The sequence below is a fragment of the Sphaerodactylus townsendi genome, linkage group LG03, assembly GCF_021028975.2.
Source record: "Sphaerodactylus townsendi isolate TG3544 linkage group LG03, MPM_Stown_v2.3, whole genome shotgun sequence".
Classification (NCBI taxonomy): Eukaryota; Metazoa; Chordata; class Lepidosauria; order Squamata; family Sphaerodactylidae; genus Sphaerodactylus; species Sphaerodactylus townsendi.
In genome coordinates this window covers 41119678-41139178 of record NC_059427.1, presented here as the reverse complement: position 1 = coordinate 41139178, position 19501 = coordinate 41119678, and the positions used below count along the sequence as shown (strand labels likewise).

The window sequence follows — 19501 nt, the reverse complement described above, 5'->3', positions numbered from 1 at the left end:
CCAGGTTTCCCAACGAAGCAAGCTATTTCATCCGGAGTTGCTACACAACACATTGAGTTTCATTCGATTAATATTTCAATTATTAGCAGAGGTTGTTACGATAGATGGCTGCTTTTTGACTCACCATTTGCCCAAAGAAAAATAATCTGTGGTACCTTACGGTTTACTAGTCGAAACGATAACCAAACTCTTTCAAACTGTGCTTTAGGCTATTATCCGCACAAGCAGTTAGTGCAAACAGTAGTTTCCAACAACAACGGCAACAAAATTCAAATACCTCTTACAATCAGGTCTGCAGCAGCCGATAGCTTGTCCACACTAGTTTGCACCATGCAGATGTATTTTCCGGCATGATTCAGCTGGATGCTTCTGATCATCAAATCACCAGCTGAATCCTGCTGATAAAGTAGGGGAAAGGGGTTATAATGACTTTTTAATGAGCTCTGAACCTGATTATCACATGAAGGACACTGAGGCCCCTTCTGCACATGCAGAATAATGCACTTTCAACCCACTTTGCAGCTGGATTTTACTGTGCGGAATCGCAAAATCCACTGGCAAACAATTATGAAAGTGGATTGAAAATGCATTATTCTGCAAGTGTGGAAGGAGCATCAGACTAATGGATTTACTTTACAACCGATGATTAAAACATTTGTAAAGCAAGCCATGGCCCATTTTCAAATCTGTGCATCTTCCTCGCAGATAAGGGCTGGAAACAGGATTTCCCTTCAGAGACGCAGGAGCTCTGGGTCAGTTAAACCGTTTACCACAAAACGTGATTTAACAAAATGTAAGTCAGGCAGGCTTCCAATCTGGAGGCATCATTGGTATTCAGAAGTCTGCATTCCGCCTACTTCCACTTAATAGGAGAACACCGACCCAAATTACGAGGCATCTGCAGCCCTTACCCAGCCAGTGTTTTCGATTGCCTGCCGTTTTTGCATTAAAAGGTCAGGAGGGCAACACTCTCAAAGGAAATTTTGCATCACCTGGCGTGGAACAACAGTCAATTTGTTTTTCCCAGTGCCAAACGCTCATGCCTGATTAGCAATTGTATGGAACTAATTATGGTTTTGCATGATCGCATGGCTCCCAAAATATTCTCTCACAGTCCATCGCATAGAGTGCTTAACCGGTTAGAAATCTAAGAATAAAATTGCAATTCCAGGCTTTTAATTGAGGAATATTAATACAGTGCATATTTTGGGGTTTTGTGGCACTATTTAGATATAATTGCTAGCAACAGCTGCGGTTGCTGCAGCTGCGCACCCTGCAGGGAAGAACTTTTAAGGGATGCATTTCATCTTGAGCAGATTTTAGACTTCCAACAGCTGTCTGACAGATGAGGCTAGCAGTTAAAGGTTTCGAATGGCAATTTTCTCTCCTATTTTCAGGGTGGAAATTCTGTAGCCCAATGTCTTAGACCTAGGACAGCTGACACCAGGTGGCCTAGAATAAATTACTAGCTTCCAGTCTCAGCTCCCCATTTCACAATGGCTGATGAAAAATTCCTCACAAAGATACTGTGAGAGAAAAGTAAAATGGCACAAATTTCTAACAAAAAGTGTAATGTAAGTACCACTGGTGTTTTAAGTTGAGCAGATTTTGCTTGATCACAACATTAATGAAACTGAGATAAAACTCTGCAATAGCATTGTGCTTTTGGCAAAAGCCAAACTGAGACACTCCTCCAGCCCCCGAAAAAGGCAGCAAAGCAAAGAGAAACAAAAAGTAGATCACCAGGGGTGCATCTGCCATGGGAACATGGGGAGTCAATGTCCCCAGGCGCCCCCATTTGGTCATGTGGGGGGGGGGCGCACAAAAATGCAGATTTGTTTGTGTTTTTTAGAGTTTTTCAGTTTTTGGCCTGCAGAGGGCACAGTTTTTATGTTAGTAGCACCGAAATTTCAGGGATTTTTCGGGAGACTCTCCTGATGATACCACCCAAGTTTGGTTTGGTTTGGTTCAGGGGGTCCAAAGTTAGGACTCACAAAGAGGATGCCCCATCCCCCATTGTTTCAAATGGGAGATAATAGGAGATGGTGGCTACACATTTGAAGGTCCATAACTTTGGACCCCTGAACCAAACTTCACCAAATCTGGGTGGTATCATCAGGAGAGTCTCCTAAAGATACCCTGAAAGTTTGGTGCTGCTAGCGTAACAATTGCATCCCGGACAGCAGGCACACGCCAAATTTCCCCAGATTCTCCTTTTAAATCCACCGCCTTTGGCATGGATTTAAAGGGAAAATCTGAGGTCCCTAGTTTAAACATTGAAAGTGATGCTGTTTCAGGGTGGGGGAGAATCCACCCCCAAACCATATCACTTTCAATGTTGTTTAAACTGGGGATTTCAGATTCTCCCTTTAAGGTGGATTTAAAAGGAGAATCTGGGCTCCCTAGTTTAAACCCCATTGAAAGTGATGCTGTTTGGGGGTGGATTCCAGCATCACTTTCAATGTTGTATAAACTAGGGACCCCAGATTCTCCTTTTAACTCAACCTTAAAGGGAGAATCTGGGGTCCCCAGTTTAAACAACATTGAAAGTGATGCTATTCTTTTTTGGGGGGGGGGAATCCGCCCCCAAAAGCATCACTTTCAATGGTGTTTAAACTGGGGACCCCAGATTCTCCCTTGCCACAGGTCAAGGGAGGGCGCTGACCCTCCTGCGCCAGAGCCCATGTTAGCACACTGACTCAACCCCTTCCAGCCTTCCCAAGCAGCAGACCTGGGCCCCTTGCTGCCTGCCCAAGTGGTAGACCTGGGCCCCTTCCTGCCTGCCCAGTGGTAGACCTGGGCACTCCTCCATGAGACCGGCAGATAGCTTGATTTCTCTCATCCCTCCACTGTATCTAGGAAAAATGGAGCGCGAGGAGGCGGAAAACTCAGATTATGACCCAGGCTCCATTTCCCCTAAAAATGCCTTTGTTCCACCCTCCCGGAATTCGTGCAGGCAGGCTTCTGCCCTCCTCAAGCCCTGGGGAGAGCAGGAGCTGGCAGCAGGGATGAGCAGGGGGCGGAGTTATGCAATGTGTGGGGGAGGAGTTATGCAACCCACGGGGGGGCACCCGAAGGACATTTTGTCCCTGGGCGCCACTTCCCCTCCATACACCTCTGTAGATCACACATCGGCATGATTTGGGCCACATTGAACCCACCAACATTAATAGGAATCCCCTCCCTCCTCTCTTACCTACTTCTTGGCTCCACCACCCCAATCTCTGAGCCCCATGTGGCATTCAGAAACTGGGCAGACACAGAGCTAAGAGCCCAGTTCAGCCACAACAAGCTGGGCTTGAAGACCTACTCAGAGTTCCACAGCCACAGCATACATGGTAGTTGGAGGCTGGGCCAAGCACAGAACTGCCAGCTCAGCCGAGTCGAGCTGGGATTGCAGCTCTGTGCAGAGCTCCACAGTCTCAGGGGTTCCATGTGGGACTTGGAGGCAACCACCCTCACCTTGCCACTGGAGTTCAAGTACGTGAGGGGAGGGGGAGATGGGGAAATCTGCATTCGGGTCAAATAGACCTGAATCTTTTCAGGAATCCTGGATTTTCCAACATGGGAGTTCAGAAATATCCAGGATTTCCAAAATAATTCAGGTTTATTAGATCCCAATCTGACCTTTACCAATTTTTTTCTTAGTTGCACAACCCTTCTCTCAACTCTGTTTTTTGTTTCTACAAATTCTACACAGGCAAGGCAGAGGCGTTTAGCACGGAAAGGGTGAACGGGGTTCAGGGGTTTGCTGCTGGACATTTTTTTTTAAGCTCAACATTCTTAGATGACTGAAACCTACAAATGTTCAATATGTATTTGCAACACAAAAAATGCAGTGTTATCAAAAAAGTTTAATGAGCTTATAAAAAAGCCAAAGTAAATGTTTCCTTCAAGGCAAGTATTACAGTATCTTTATGCTACAAAGACATACCATTTCGCTGTGCCCTACAGGGAAGTGCAACTTAGCATATACATATCACATACAGAGCAGAAGGATTGTGGGGTCTGCGGGGAGGGCAGGACAAATAAGCCCCAGCCTATCTTTTTTCTGACTAAACTACATTTGAGATAGAGACACTGCTACTTTCTGCACATACACTTTAAAGTGTTTTGAGGCTGGAAATAAAACATTTCCTTTGTTGGAGTTCCGAATTTTTTTTACCTCAAAACATTTTATTTGCAGTCTCAAATGTTTTAAATGAATGCCCTTTTAAAACAATTATTTACTTGAAATTTTAAAAAATGACTTCATTTGCCTTTCAGACAATTCCCATGGCTCTCCGCCTTCCCTGCACTTCCTGATTGGCGCCATTTTACGAGCGCACTCTTTGGCCCCCTTTCTCAGTTTTTGGAATTTTGGAGCCTTTTTTGTAATTTTGCAAGGGGGGATGGGGCTAATGTTTGACAGATGGTCTGTAGAAGGCGTGCAGGATGTAGAACTCCACTGTGAAGCACGGAAATATGTTGGACAACATATTCTAAAAAAAAAATGGAGAAATCACAAAATGGCGGCCAGGAATCGTTTTGAGGGGGTGAGTGCAGACACAAATCATGTTAAAGGATTGAAAATGTTTCAGAAACATTTTTGGGGATTTGTGTGGAAATGGCCTCAAATAATCTTGCATACTGGAGTGTTGTGGGGTTTCCGGGCTGTATGGCCATGTTCCAGTAGCATTTTCTGCGGCTGGCAGGTGAAATGTCAGGAGAAATCACTACTGGAACACAGCCATACAGCTTGGAACCCTACAACACTCCAGTGATTCCGGCTGTGAAAGCCTTTGACAATACGATCTTGCATACGTTTGGGCAATGAGATAGGGTTAGAGGCCCCAAAACGCTTCTTAGACTCTCCTAAGCATCTTCTACTAGCTTGGTGGCGTTTTTAATTTGTTCCCTCAGAACAGCTGACCTCCATGCCATGTCACAGGTTGCTTTCAAAATATTTTTACTTTTTAAAGGCACTTTGCCATGCACCAGCAGGAGCTGCTGTTCAAATGTTTAAAATTTCATGGCTTTATGGAACTTGTTTCATGGCTCTTTGAATGATGGACCATTTTTCCAAGTACAAGCAATCCGATATCTCTCTTCTCCTTGCTGGAGCAAATAGTAAATTGGGATGGGCTACTGTAGCACCTGTGTGACTGATACAACTCAGTGTTTAAATGATAGCATTCCTTGTAAAGTTTAAAACCAGTATTTGTGTGAAAGACAAAATGGCAAGTTCTTTCACGGTGCCTGTTACGCCATTACAGCTGGTTATCCTTCATGACCTGCTGTAACTGCAGTAGTGAGTGTACCCCTTCCAGTATCACATTCAAAGAACATCCAACCATCTGCCATTTTGTGTTCCTGTAGCATTTATCCTACATATCACATTTTCAAAAGGTGCAAGTAACTCAAACCTGCCTGTACTACATCTAAGAATTGATTCTTAGTAATAAGCATGGTGATGAAAGGCTGGAATAATCTAACAAATGCTAAAGAGATGACACAAATTTTTGCAGGGTTCTATGTGACTGCAGAGACCAATACTACATTTTGCCAATGATTTGTTGCTTCTGAGAGGAAGAAAATGCCAGAAAACCATTATTTGGGCAATGCTCACTAAGCCACGCTATAAAACCAATCAGAAGAATTTCTATTTGATGCGGCAAGTAGCTAGAATTTGACTAGACAGTATAGCAGAATTTTGTTACTGTACTTTATCCAACCATAAACTCCAGAAGAGTTAAGGGCACTTGCTTTTCTGGAAGGAAAAAGACTCCTACTTGTCTCCTGTGCTATTCCTGAGAGTCCGCTGACCATCAGGAACAAAATTAAGGGACTTATCAGGAGGCAGCAGCAAGGGGAACAGGAGAAGTACCACAATAAAAGTTTTGCAAGCAAGTGAGGACATAGGAAAAGCCCTCCTGGATCAGCACCGTATCTCAGAGAGTGGCAAACCAGGTATCCTGGGGGGGCCAACAATAGGGCATCAAGGCTGAAGTCTTCCCTGACATTGCATCCTTGCACTAGTATTTCAGAAGTTTACTGCTTTTGAATACTGATGTTTGTTTTTGTCACCATGCCTAATAGCCACTGATGGACCTATTCCAGTGGTGGCGAACCTTTGGCACTCCAATTGGCCATGCTGGCAGGGGCTGATGGGAATTGTAGTCCATAACATCTGGAGTGCCAAAGGTTCACCACCACAGACCTATTCTCTATATATCTGGTTAAAGGCTCCCAGACATAATTTGACCCAGGGGTGGTGGAATGGGCTTTGCTTTGCTGTAAACCACGTAGCTATCAAGTGGCTTCCTGTAGCCTGTCTCTGAGGGGTCGGTCCAGCGGGGTGGGAGGGGGAGCCTGTAGAGTTGGGGTTTCCTTTCATCCACAGCTTGGGTTGAAAAGGAACTGGCTGAGGTTGGTGTGCCATTCTGGAACTGTCTCTTAGCGAGTAGCCACCGATAGACCTATCTTCCACAAATCTGTCTACCGGTAATACCCCTTCAAAGCTGCCTTTGCCTGTGGCCACTGCTACCTCCTGTCAGTGAACTGCACATTTTAATCACTGGTGTTAACAAAGTATTTTTGTCCATCCTGAATCTACTGCTTCAGTGGGTGTCACTCTCTCTAACATGTGCATAATTTCATAAACATTCTATCTTTCCTCTTTAGTCTCTTTTCTAAACTGAAAAGCCCCAGGTTCTTCAGTTTTTCTTCACAGGAAAGGTGCCTAACCCTGTAATCGACTTAGTTTTTCTCTTCTGTGCTCTTCCCAGTTTTGATCTCGCTGGATCCAAACCACTATGTGGCTAGTGTGTTAGACCTGGGTTTGAATCCCCTCCCTGTCAGGGAAGCTTGCAGGGTGACTTTGATCCAGTCTTCACGCTCCGTGTAACCTATCTCAAAGTGTTACCGGGAGGATGAAATGGAGATGGGGAGCACGATGTTGTAAACTGCTTCGGCTTCCCAGTGGAAGGAAAGCAGCTTATAAACAAACAAACAACTAAATAAATATGTTCTACAGTTAGTTAAAATTTGATGCTTCATCGTTATAATCCCTAGGATACATTGTGAACAGCTTTGTGAAATTACTAATATTAATACTTACTCCTCCAACTCTTTCAAAGTGATCCCCATCCTTTTCAAAGTCTATCAGGCGTCCATTGAACGACCAGGTAAACATAATATCTAGCGGGTGATCATGAGACACTTGGCAAGGCAGAAGAATGCTTTCACCAGCAGTGACGTCCATGCTACTAGGAGCTACGATAAACCGTGTTGGATCTGTAAACAACAAAGGACAGAAAAGGAGCTGGTGAATTTATCAGCTAGTAAAAAACCTACACATTTTTGGACTTACATAGAAATAAACAGCTGTATGGTCTTAATAACTAGAGGAGTTTCATGTGGTTTTGCATGGACTTGAAACCTTTATAATTTGCACTTATCTCAAATGGCAGTAGCTTAGTCCAGCAATAACAGCAGAAGTAAAGTGCTTCATTGTTCTGCTATCTGCATTGCCAACTCAAAGAACAGTTAACTAAGCTGGTGCTGTGAATAGTATAAAAGTGAAGGGCTTACATATTGATGTTACGGCTGGAAGAATGTGGATTAAAATGCTGCTATCTGGAGGAAATGTCCATCTTTCCAGCCAGGTTGCTAAGTATTGAGCAATACTTAGTAAAGTACATCAAACCTACATTGTGTTGCTGGATTACTTGGGAAACAAACACTTCTGTGATATAATTTTAAAATTATTTTGTATGTTGTTAAGAATGTTTTAAATTCTTAAACCTGGGCTCATTCCGCACATGCAGAATAATGCACTTTCAAACTGCTTTTAGTGCTCTTTGAAGCTGTGCGGAATAGCAAAATCCACTTGCAAACAGTTGTGAAAATGGTTTGAAAACACATTATTTTGCGTGTGCGGAAGGGGCCCTGGAGAATAAGCTGTAGTTTGTTACCCAACCTTGGTTTCTTTTGGGTATTTTGGGATTGTGGTGAATTTTAATGGTTGTATACATAGTCTTGTTTTTGCATTTGGCTAGATACCATATTAAACTAAACCTGATGTCATGACTGTAGGGTTGTCTCCTACCAGCTTTTCCTCTGCTACATAGTGGAAGATGGGTCTCTAAAAGGTCATGACAAGGATTGTGAGACTTGCATGGACAGAAAGTTACATGGGTTCGGGCTGCCCCTTATCCCCTTTGCACTAGCAGAAAAGCTAGTAAGATCCAGGCCATTGAGAATTATTCCTTTGCTGCAGCACAAAATGCGAGGAATTCAAATTAGGAAGTCAACCAAAATGTCTCAACAATCTTGTCTAAATACAAGCAATTACATTTGACTTATGCAACAGATTCCCTGTGGGATTTCGCGGTAGTGGGTTTCCCTTTGTTTACAGACACTGTGTTCTCAACTAGTAGAAGCCCCAACCAGCCAAGTTCCAGAATGGCAGTTGCACTGCTAGCAGACAGAACAGATCATAGTATCTTAGCAATAAAGGACACAAACTTGCCAAAGTCAGGCACCCTTGTAGAGCACACATTTTAAATTATCGCAATGAAATCTACAGGTAACCTATTGGATGCAGAAGTACTTTAATCTGACAGGCTCATGCTATGACAGGTTTACTGTGGCATTAGCTTTCACAAGATATCTGACATATACGAGAAGGTGACATACGCTAGTCTGTGGTAAAACTGAAGCTAAGTCAAGTCAACAATGTAAAAATAAATATAAAACCAACAAAAAGAATCATGTGTTCAGTGATAACTGCTTTGGCCTTAAGTTGGAAGCGTATTGATTGCAGGAATGTTTGCAAAAAGTTTCACAAAGGAAGGTTCAAGAAAGGTTCAAGCAATTTTTACCTGTTTGATGTATCTTCTGAAACCATCCACACGCACACACACAGCTTGTGGTTATTTCAATAGGGTTATAGTTATTGTTGTTATGGCTAACAGTATAAATATCTTTCTCAAAGTAGCAATGGGGAAATAACTCAGCTTGGCAGTGTTTTGGGGAGAGCCACTTAGCTTGGAAGAGCTTTTTGGGGAAGAAACAATTTAGCTTGGCAATGCTTTTGGGGAGAGCCACTTAGCTTGGCAGAGCTTTTTGGGGAAGGAACAACTTAGCTTGGCAATGCGAGAGGAGGCTAGGTGGGGATCTTTGAGACTATGTATACTGGGAAATTGGCAAGGAGCGTTCCGCAGAGTAACACAAGGAGTCCAAATCAAGTTTAAAATGTTTATATAAATTTGGTTTCAAGCACACATACAGGAAGATATGGAGGCACATACACACAACTTCCTAGAGATATAAAAAGGTGAGAAAAATAGGTTTGGATGATAGAAAGGGAATTGGGAGGCATCAGGGTGATACGTTACCTAATGGTTCCAATGCAGCAGACGAAGTAGAAGGCAGGGACTCTATGCCAGCACAGAGATCCCGTAGAAGGACGATATCGTGTCTTACACCAACTTGACCGAGGGAGGTTCAGGTTAAAAATGAGCAATGAGCATAAGGTGAGCAGGGCTTTTATAGGGTGGATCGCTAGTTTGGCGGGAAAAGAGACTCTTTGCATTAGGTTTCGTTTCTTGCATCTGTGCTGGGTTGCGGGGCTGAGCTAATTAGCAGTTCTATCTATTGTCCTAAACCCAGGGGATTGGGAACCAATTGTTCTCTTGATTACATTAAAAACACCTTGAATAGGTGGCTGGCAGAGTGAGTCTCTGGCTATTGTAATTTAGTTGAGGCAGCGAGATTACATCAGGGATGGGAGCACTTAGCTCTGGCTTGGGTGTGGACATCAAGGAGCAAATGAGTAGATTTATTTTCTACTGACTGTTTGCTATTTCTTAGGCTTGCTGTTAGCCCATTTTATCCTGTGCCACACCATATATAACTGTTAGCATTAATATAAATCAGAAATATATCTCACATATATATTCTATCCATAAACATCCCGGCTTGGATGCGTGTTTTAAGATGTCGGGTAGAAGGGGAGCATAACATTGTTATGTATCACTTATGAAGAAAACTGTGCAAAACTGTTAGGAGAAAAAAACCCCTATCTGCCTTGAAAATATAAATAGTTAAATATAACTAGGGATGTAAATTAGTTCTTATTGTCTGAGAATTAAAAATTAAGATGCAAACCTTCTCTTTTAGGAGAAGTTCAGCCCCATCCAAACAAGCTGACTCCTCCCTCCCTGTTTGGCTACTGACTAATGGTAGCATTTGCCTTACCTGGATTTAGCTTCAGTTTACTGGCCCCCAACCAGTACCTAGCATTGGTCCGTTCTACACAGCACAAAAAAGACATATATGGGACATCTTTAAAAGACAGGTATACTGCCCCAATGTTTTTCAATGGGAGTCCTCCGAGCAGCTAAGATTTTCTTGTGTGTGTCTGTGTATCTTCAAAGATAGCTCCTCCAAAATAAAAAAAAAATAACTCTATTGCAGGAATAGGCAGGAATAGGCAGGATCAGCTGAGTACAGCTATGTACATTTTGGGCTGAAAAGGCACCCAGGAGCAGAGCCTGAACAGCAGACGTGCTCGGGTGACCGTCAGCAAATGGCAGTAGGAAGAATACCTTCAGCTGCACACAAAACGTTGGGCACATGCTGACGGTGAAACTGACTAGATAGCAAAATGGTCAGGTGGGAACCAGTCTCTTTCCCCCTCTGATGCCTTTGCTGTCTTGAAAGCTCACCAGAAGCCACCTCTTTTTAAGACATCCCCCAGATTTTGGGTGTGCAGAGTGAAAAGAGGCAGTCGCTTCTTTTTAAGATGTCCTACAGAAGTCTTTTTTTGTGCTGTGTGGAATGCACCTTTTTCTCCAATGGGAAACCAAAGCAGCTTACATTTTTTTCCTCTCTCCTCATACCAACAACCCGTGAGGTAGATTAAGTGGGGAGTGTATGACTGACTCAAGGTTTCACAGAATTTGGGTGCTGTGTGGTTTCCGGGCTGTATGGCCGTGTTCTAGCAGCATTCTCTCCTGACGTTTTGCCTGCATCTGTGGCTGGCATCTTCAGAGGATCATCTGATCCTTCAGAGGATCATCTGATCCAGATCCTCTGAAGATGCCAGCCACAGATGCAGGTGAAACGTCAGGAGAGAATGCTGCTAGAACACAGCCATACAGCCCGGAAACCACACAGCACCCAAGTGATTCCGGCCGTGAAAGCCTTCGACAATACATTTTCACAGAATGTTTCCAAGGCAAAGTGGGGTTTCGAACCTGGATCTTCCAGCTACTAATCTGATACTTTAACACCCAGCAGTGGCACCAAAGAGAGCTCTTGTGGTAGCTCTCCAGGTTCTACAAAGTGCAACGGGAGCATGGAGATAAAAAGAGCAACAGGTCAATGTGAATAGGTTTGCTGTGTAATATGTAACAATGAAAACATACATAGATTTGTTCTCAAGCATGAGTTTACCAGCTTAAAAAATTAAAGGGGTAGGGTGATCTTAAGGAGTAGGGTGGCATTAAACAAAAGGCATTAATGGACAGAAATTACAGTATATCAACAGGGAAGAAAATCCAGTGTCTCTCACAGAAGAGAAGATAATGATCATGGGAAACTGAGGGATATTCTGTATTCTCATTTTCCTTGCTTGCAAATTACTCTTCTGGGGGGGGCGGGTCCTTGTTCCTCACATGTTTTCCTCCCTCTAGTGAACAATTTAATATCACACAAGGTAATGTCTGGCCTAAAAATCTGGAAAATATGCAGGACATAAACCTGTGTGATATCAAAGTGACCACTAGGGGGAGAAAAACGCATGTGGAACTAAAACACCCCCACCCCCCACCCCAAAGAAACAGGAACTTACAAGGGAGAAAAATGAGAATGTGGAAAGGCCCTAAAACAGAAATCCTGACTTCTGCAGGTCTGGTGGCAGCAGCAATATAAAATTATGGCACTTCCTTTTTCCTTTTTCTTTTTTGGAGAGGAGGATTTTGGATGCAAGTGTTCCATTTCTTTCATGTGAAATACCACGTGCAATTTCAGATAAAAGCAAGAATTTTCTGTCTTGGAACAAACACTGGAACTACTAAAAACTGATTACAGATACATACATGTTCCACACTGTTTTACCAATGAACAGAGCTCGCAGAAATGGTGACATGCGGCAGGTGTCGTGGCCTTTCAGGGACCCATTGGGGGACTCAAGTGATGAAAGGTATCACAAAGCCTTCTGATGAATATCAAACTACTTACATCCACCTCTCAATGATTTGCTGTGTCACTTTGGGCAAGTAAATTAATTGCATTGTTCCTCAGTTTCTTCTTTGGCACCAGGAATCAACATTTATTCACTTGACAAGATTTAATGAGAGCCCGTTAACGAATATGAATAGAGTGAGAAGTTTTTCTAATGAACTTTGAAAACAAAGAGGCAGCCGGCAGGGAGCAGATTCAGAATTCATCACTCAGAGCAATGATTTGTCCCACTAGACACGAATTCAGTCGCAGCTCCATTGCCAAGTCAGTCCTCGCCCCCTCTTCTTCCCTACACCTGCCAAGAATTCTAATTCTTTCTCAGTCACTACAACAGCAAATGCAATGCTGACATGTAACAAACAAGAGAAAGTTTCAATGTACAACTTTGGTAAACTAAATTTTCAACTTCCTCCTGTCAAGTTTTCTTCCAATCCAGAAAGACTTCCTCCAACACAGAAGAATGAAGTCTTATGAAAGGAGACTCAGTCAAATGAGATCTTTGGATCCAGTTGGTAAAAGGATCTAACCAGAGGTGGGATCCAGCAGGTTCTCCCCAGTTCCCGAGAGTGGGTTACTAATTATTTGTGTGTGCCGAGAGGGGGTTACTAATTGGGTCTGCTTTTCCGTTAGAAATTCCATTAGGTCCAAAAATCATAAAGTCCTGTTGTTTCCTATGTGGCTGGTTAGCGAAGGTAGAAAACGGGATAATTCTCCCTGTTGGGCTGTTTTAAAAACATGTTTTAGAAATATGGTAAAGTTCCTTGTTTAAGGAAAGTATCCTTCCTTTGATTTCTAGAAACAAAATTAAGTATTTGAAAGTATTATTTGACAGGCAGTCAGTTAGAGGAGAAGTAGTTGTTTCTGTTGGCAGTAGAGGATAGGACTTGCTATAATGAGTTTAAATTATGGACAGAAAGATACCAGCTGGAAATTAGGAACCTTTTTTTTACAGTAAGAGTTTTTTACAGTAACAGAGAAATTATTAATGCCCTGCCCCCGGAATGCCCAGCCATGCCCCCGTTGTGCCCTGCCCAGTCCCATTGGTGCTATGCCACTGTTTGAATCCCACAACCATGGGAACCTGTTACTAAATTTTTGGATTCCACCACAGGATCTAACCTATCCCTTCTGTCCACATCTCTCTCACAATCTAACGAATATCCCAAGCATTCAGGTTAATTTATATGAATTTTCTACTTACTGCATTCCTTAAATTACAATTTTAAGTTTTGTTATCTGGCACTTGATCATCCAGAATGTTTGGCCTCCAGAGGGCTAGCTCCTACCTCTGGGCCACCATACTCCAGAACCTTTGGGTGCTTGTGTGCCCTTCTCTTTGGCCTCTGGGCTTGTAATATCAGGTGCCTGCTGATGTTATCCATAGGTGCCTCCTTCCTGCTCAGCCTTTCTCAAACTGTTAAGAGCCAGCCAAGCTGTAGTACTCCCAGACAGCTGGCCTGCTTCTCTCCCTGCTGCGTTTCTGTGACCTGAGGGAAGCAGAAGAGTCCTGCAAGGTGTGGAGGCTGTCACCATGGAGGTCTCAGTGGAGTGTGGTTACTATGGATTCCTTTTGGCAGGGTTGCGGCAGAGAAATAAGCTTGAGTATCTGACACATTTGCTTAAGAGGCAACTCCATTTCCATGAGTGCCAAATAATAAAGTTTTTACTTTCGCTGCCTTGGACAGATCTAAAATATACACCTGGCCACCGGCTGGAGATATTTTAAGTCAGCATATAGATTCATGTATTCAAGTACAGTATTTTCATGCCACGGAAAAGGTTCCAAGAGAATTTTGTTCCAACAGCAACAGCAACGACAAAATGTTCTTATTGTGATTAATATTTTTGGGAAGTGCTGAGAAAGCAGATTTTGACCAGTCAGAGAATTTGCAAAAGTTTTGGATATCCTAGGGCTTTCTCTCTTACGCCAGCATGGTTTATAATGATCCTTACTTTTCTCACATATATGTATAGAAAGTGCATCTAAAATAAGTGCCTGTGTGCATGCATTTGATTGGCCATACTCTCAAGAAATTGCCACATAACAGTTTTCTACAATTTTATTTATGTTTAATGAACAAACATGTATTTTCATTAATAAATATGATTATTCACAATATTTCTACTGTTCCAAATCATTAATTGGTCTACATGTTTATACATGGTGACATTTTTCTGTCAATTTATGGTTGCAATGTGTATACATTATTATTATTTCCATTATTACAGTAAATATTAAAATGGGTGGCTGCTGCCAATTTTTTTTGGGGGGGGCAAAAAAAGGTGAGCACAGATAAGCTAAGGGTTTTTACATACTTTGGGAAATCCCCAGTCATGCAGAAAAAACATGAGTTTATGAACTAATTGATTTTTTAAAAAATTGTCTCAAAGACAGAGCATGTTAAAAAAAATAAGAAATGTTGGGAGCAGCTGAAAATCATTTCAAGATGAAAGGACAGAGGAACAAGTGAACATTGACTGAGAAGAACTTATTTAATTGAGGGCAGTGGGATGGGGGAAATTTGTCCTTGCAAGAATGTGGCTTGAAATCCCTAATAGTGTACTTGACTGCCAACTTCCTATCAACAAATCAGTGAAATGGGTCATTCACGGACTGCATGATCAGGAACTTCCTCAGGTACGCAGCAAAATATGAATGCTTAAAGGGGGGGGGGGGAGGCTAATCCCACACCCACAACTAATGATGTCTACACTTGCTAGTTTTCTTCCTTGCTTTTTTCTGAATTATTTGTCCTGATTGTCAACTTGTTTTTGCATTCACATTTGATTAGCTCTTATTTATTTTCCTACTATTATTAATTGCCACTGACCTCTTCCTCTATGGTGTTCTATCAGCCACTGTCCTTTCCGTCTGCCTTTTATTTTTCTCTGATTGTATGGTCTTTCCTTCATTGCTTTTGTCTCTTGCTTACCTTCCATCACTGTCAATTTTTCCCTCAGCTGCAGAAAATTTGTCTCTGCTGTAGTCCATAATCGCCCTCTCTCTCTCACACAAGATCTACACCTATTGTTAGCGGCAAATGTATATGCCTGTCAAGCTAACAGCCACTTCCCCGAAGTTCTGATCCTTGCCTGAACTTCCCAGCCATTATTCTTCTTTCTGTACACATCCTCCGATTTCCCTTCCAACAACCCAATGCTCTGTGTAAACTCAAATAATTATTTTGTTTTGTTTTGTTACCTCAAAACTCTGCAGCTGATATTATGAAATGATAGATTTACCTCACTCACTTGGATTTACATTCTGGAAGCAGAATAGAGTGTGAATAAATGAGTTATTCCTTCCCTACCCCCGCTCCATGGACAATGAGTTAAGAGGAATATGTGATCCATTCACATTTTATCGTGTTAACCCCTCCATCCACATTCTCTGTCTTTGTGCATCCACATGGCCATCATGTTCAGAAACCTCTATCAGCTCATGAACCACACAGTAATTTTTCTTTCCTTTCTAAAATGACACAGACTTTAAAAATAAAAACCAGGACTTTTTCTGAAGTGTCTCCTGCCCTCTCCATGATCCTGTATTGGTACTCAGAACTTATGTACCGTATATACTCGCGTATAAGTCGACCCGCATATAAGTCGAGGCACCTAATTTTACCACAAAAAACTGGGAAAACTTATTGACTCGCGTATAAGTCGAGGGTGGGAAATGCAGCAGCTGCTGGTAAATTTCAAAAATAAAAATAGATGCCAATAAAATTACATCAATTGAGGCATCAGTAGGTTAAATGTTTTTGAATATTTATTTCAAAGAAAAACAGTAAACTGGCTCTGTAAGTGGAAAAGAGGGTCAACAAGAACAATATGGTCTCAACAATAACTTTAAAAGTACAAAAACCTTAGCTCAACCAGCAACCAAGCTAAAACACAAGAGTTAAAATCCTCCAAAACTGGATTCCTCATCATCATCTGTATGTCCAAATGTAACCCAACTTAGATTTTAAGAGGGATATTATCAGAAATGGAAAATCTACTATTAGCTTCCATTGTAAACAATGGGGGATGGGGCATCCCCTTTGGGGGTCGATAACTTTGGATCCCCTGACCCAAACTTTACCAAACCTGGCTGGTATCATAAATAGACTCTCCTGATGAGACCAGCCAGGTTTGGTGAAGTTTGGTTCAGAGGGTCCAAAGTTATGGACCCTCAAAAGGGTAACCCCATCTACTAATAGCTCCCATTGAAAACAATGGGGAATGGGGCACCTCATTTGGGGGTCCATAACTTTGGACCCCCTGAACCAAACTTTACCAAACTTGGCTGGTATCATCAGGAGTGTCTTCCGAGGGTACCCTGAAATTTTGGTGCCACTATCATAAAAACTGCGCCCCCTGCTGGCCGGCAAAGTAAAAACACAATTTTTAAATGACCTGCATGTAAGTCGAGGGGAGCTTTTTCAGCATTAAAAATGTGCTGAAAAATTCGACTTATACATGAGTATATACGGTACTTAGGATATAGGTCGGTAGGTTTGATATTGTCAGTGCCAGAATACGAGATCGGATTGTGAAGTGGTGGCTATTTTTAAAGATAATAGTGTCCAGAACAAATCAATTATGGTCCCATTTTTTCTCCCGTTTGCTGTGCTGCAAATTTGGTGCCTCTGCTTTAAGAACATTCCCCCAGAGACCCAAAATGGAGTGTGGGGTGTATGTGTGTTAAACTTTAAAGCTTGTAGTATTTAGTTTGTGTTAAGGAATAGTCACAATCAGATTCAATGCCACATTTCCAATTTCCTAAATCTCACGCCTGATTTGAATGTACTGCCATCATATACCCATGTTTTTTTAATGTTTCAAACTGAACAAGAAAACCCTTGGTATATAACATTAGTATATAGGGATCCATGGTATGGTACAGAAATTGCATTGGTGTGCTGATATTGCAAAACAGAAAGAACTGAGTCCTCTTATTTGGAAGGCAGAATGGGTGTACATTTTTGTAGCACTAGCCTCTTTCCTGAATTGGGTACCAACTGAAAAAAAAAAAGTCCAAAATGTACATAGATGAGCTTGGTTTCAACTGACATAATGTGTCACTTTTCTTCAAAGGAAGAGAGCTGATCCATATGTAATTTGGTGTCATTTCCATTTGCTTGACTAAGTCTTATTACTCATGGAATGCTTACCTTGGGACTCTTCTCTGCACAGTGGGCTTGCAGAGAGCTCTCCTCGTGTTTCTCTGTTTACACATGAGGATGCTCTTTCCCCAGAGTTTATCTGCAAAGAGCTCTCCAGGCCTGGTTCTTTTAACTCTGCCCATCAAGTGATTCTTAAAGGCACAGATCTCAATACAACTGGTAGTCAAAACTGCGAGCTTAATCCTTTAAGCTGCACTTACATCGATACTACTGTTTCAAAAGTAATCCCCCCCCCCCCACAAATGAAAGCAGCAAATCAATTTCCTGGACAACAGAGTGCTAAAGAAGGGGACCGTTCTAGAGCAGGTATTATCTCCCACTCCACTCCCTCCTCACAATGCTTCCTGCTGCTGGTGCTGGTGCCGCCAGAGGACAGAGATTGTTATTTCCAAGTTCTCTTTATATTGATATCACAAAATATCAGGAAAACTGGAAAACAAAACAAAAAATATAAAGAAAACTAAACTGGTGTTATATGAGTGAGCTCCTTTTCTGTTACTTGAAGCAGCCAGCAACAAGGGGAAAGGAGTGCGAAGCAGCTCAGGGGAGAAGGAATGCTGGTCATGGGTGAAGGGAAGATCTCCAGGGCAAAACTGTGCCCATTGGCAAATCTCCCTGCTGATGTAGCAAAGCAAATTAAAAGCCATGGTAAGAGAGATTTTGCTTGCCACGGAGAGAACGGAAAGTAAAAGTGGGGAGGAAACAGATTCATACAAGAAATGTTGCTGCAGTGGACATTTGGACCCATCATACAGCAAGCACATTGTGCATATTCGGCCTATCAGTTATTGCCAATCTGCTACAACATTCCTTATACACAAAGCAGGAATGGGTATGCTCCAATACCTTTTAAGATACAATTTACAATGAATACTTGGACATGCCATAGTATGCGATGTTGTGTAGATAAAGTAAGAAACATGCCTCAGGTCTGATTCGATTTCTAAATCAAATCTGATCCCTTATTCTGCATCTTTTTACATATTTGTGTAGCATTCATCTACATGAACTCACTTGTATGAACAGCAGAGGAATGACTATCTCTGTTCCCATACAAATAGCATAGGTCTGGTAGGATTCAGTTCTAAAATAATCAGAACAATGGTTCCGACTGTTTTTATCAAACTCAGGCTCATTCCGCACATGAAGAATAATGCACTTTCAAGCTGCTTTCAGTGCTCTTTGAAGCTGTGCGGAATGGCAAAATCAACTTGCAAACAGTTGTGAAAGTGGTTTGAAAACGCATTATTTTGCGTGTGCGGAAGGGGCCTCAGTTTACTCTGCATCCTATGGAGAAAGAATCTCAACATCTGTCACCATCTTACTTTCTTATCATCAGCCTTGGGAGCTTCCAATATTAAGCCACCCAACAAAAGCTGGATACCTATTAAGTCATTCTCTTTTGGAAGGATGTTTTAAAACAAAACAAAACCTGGTTTCTTTTTAATTGAGAAAGAATTTTAAGCACTTCATTTACTTGAACTCCACAAATGCCCCATGTCTGTGAAGGTGACCATTTTTTTTTTAAAAAAAATCTGTTAATGTTTTCTAGAAACCAGGCAATGATATAGCTTGACATATTGCATTTCTGTGAGTGGCTGAAGCAACCTGATGAAAAATGACACCCAAGTGTAACTCTGATGAAACTTTTTCTAGCCATATTCATCACAAGCTTAAGCTTTCTGCAAAGCAATTTACAAATCACCTCCAAGGAGAAAGCTTACCAATCTGTTTTCAAGGACTTGAAAAAGTGAAAAGATCTATCTAATGACCTTACAGCAGCAGCAAACAAACGGCAACACAGAAGCCAAATGAGGACAACCGAACATGCCACAATGTTGTGTGGCCACACAGCAATTAAACATATTACACCGGCATTGTCAATGCCTCACGAGAAGCGGCTACTTAATTATGAAGTTTGATTTTTTCCCTTCCCTCACAAATGCTCCAGCCATATTTTGTAATTCAAAGCTGGTAACAAGGATCCATGAATTATTTTTATGAACTTGCCTTGAAATTATAAATTGCTATGAAAAGCTTTGACCATCCATTAAGTTGTTCTCTACTGTTCCTTGTTTAAAACATTTAGAGACAAAAGCAGT

The 19501-nt window shown here is 42.0% G+C and overlaps 1 protein-coding gene across 6 annotated transcripts in view; it reads right to left on the bottom strand.

The window, feature by feature from the left end:
- LOC125428294 (contactin-4) overlaps positions 1–19501 on the bottom strand; it is a 679975-nt gene that overhangs the window by 27817 nt on the left and 632657 nt on the right. For 5 of the 6 annotated variants that reach the window (XM_048488126.1, XM_048488125.1, XM_048488128.1 and 2 more), the window contains 2 exons: positions 7100–7275; positions 278–398 (listed from right to left, as the gene is read on the bottom strand). In XM_048488126.1, coding sequence (XP_048344083.1) covers positions 278–398; positions 7100–7275 — 297 coding nt within the window. The remainder of the gene's footprint in view (positions 1–277; positions 399–7099; positions 7276–19501) is intronic. The other variant, XM_048488131.1, reaches the window with a different exon arrangement.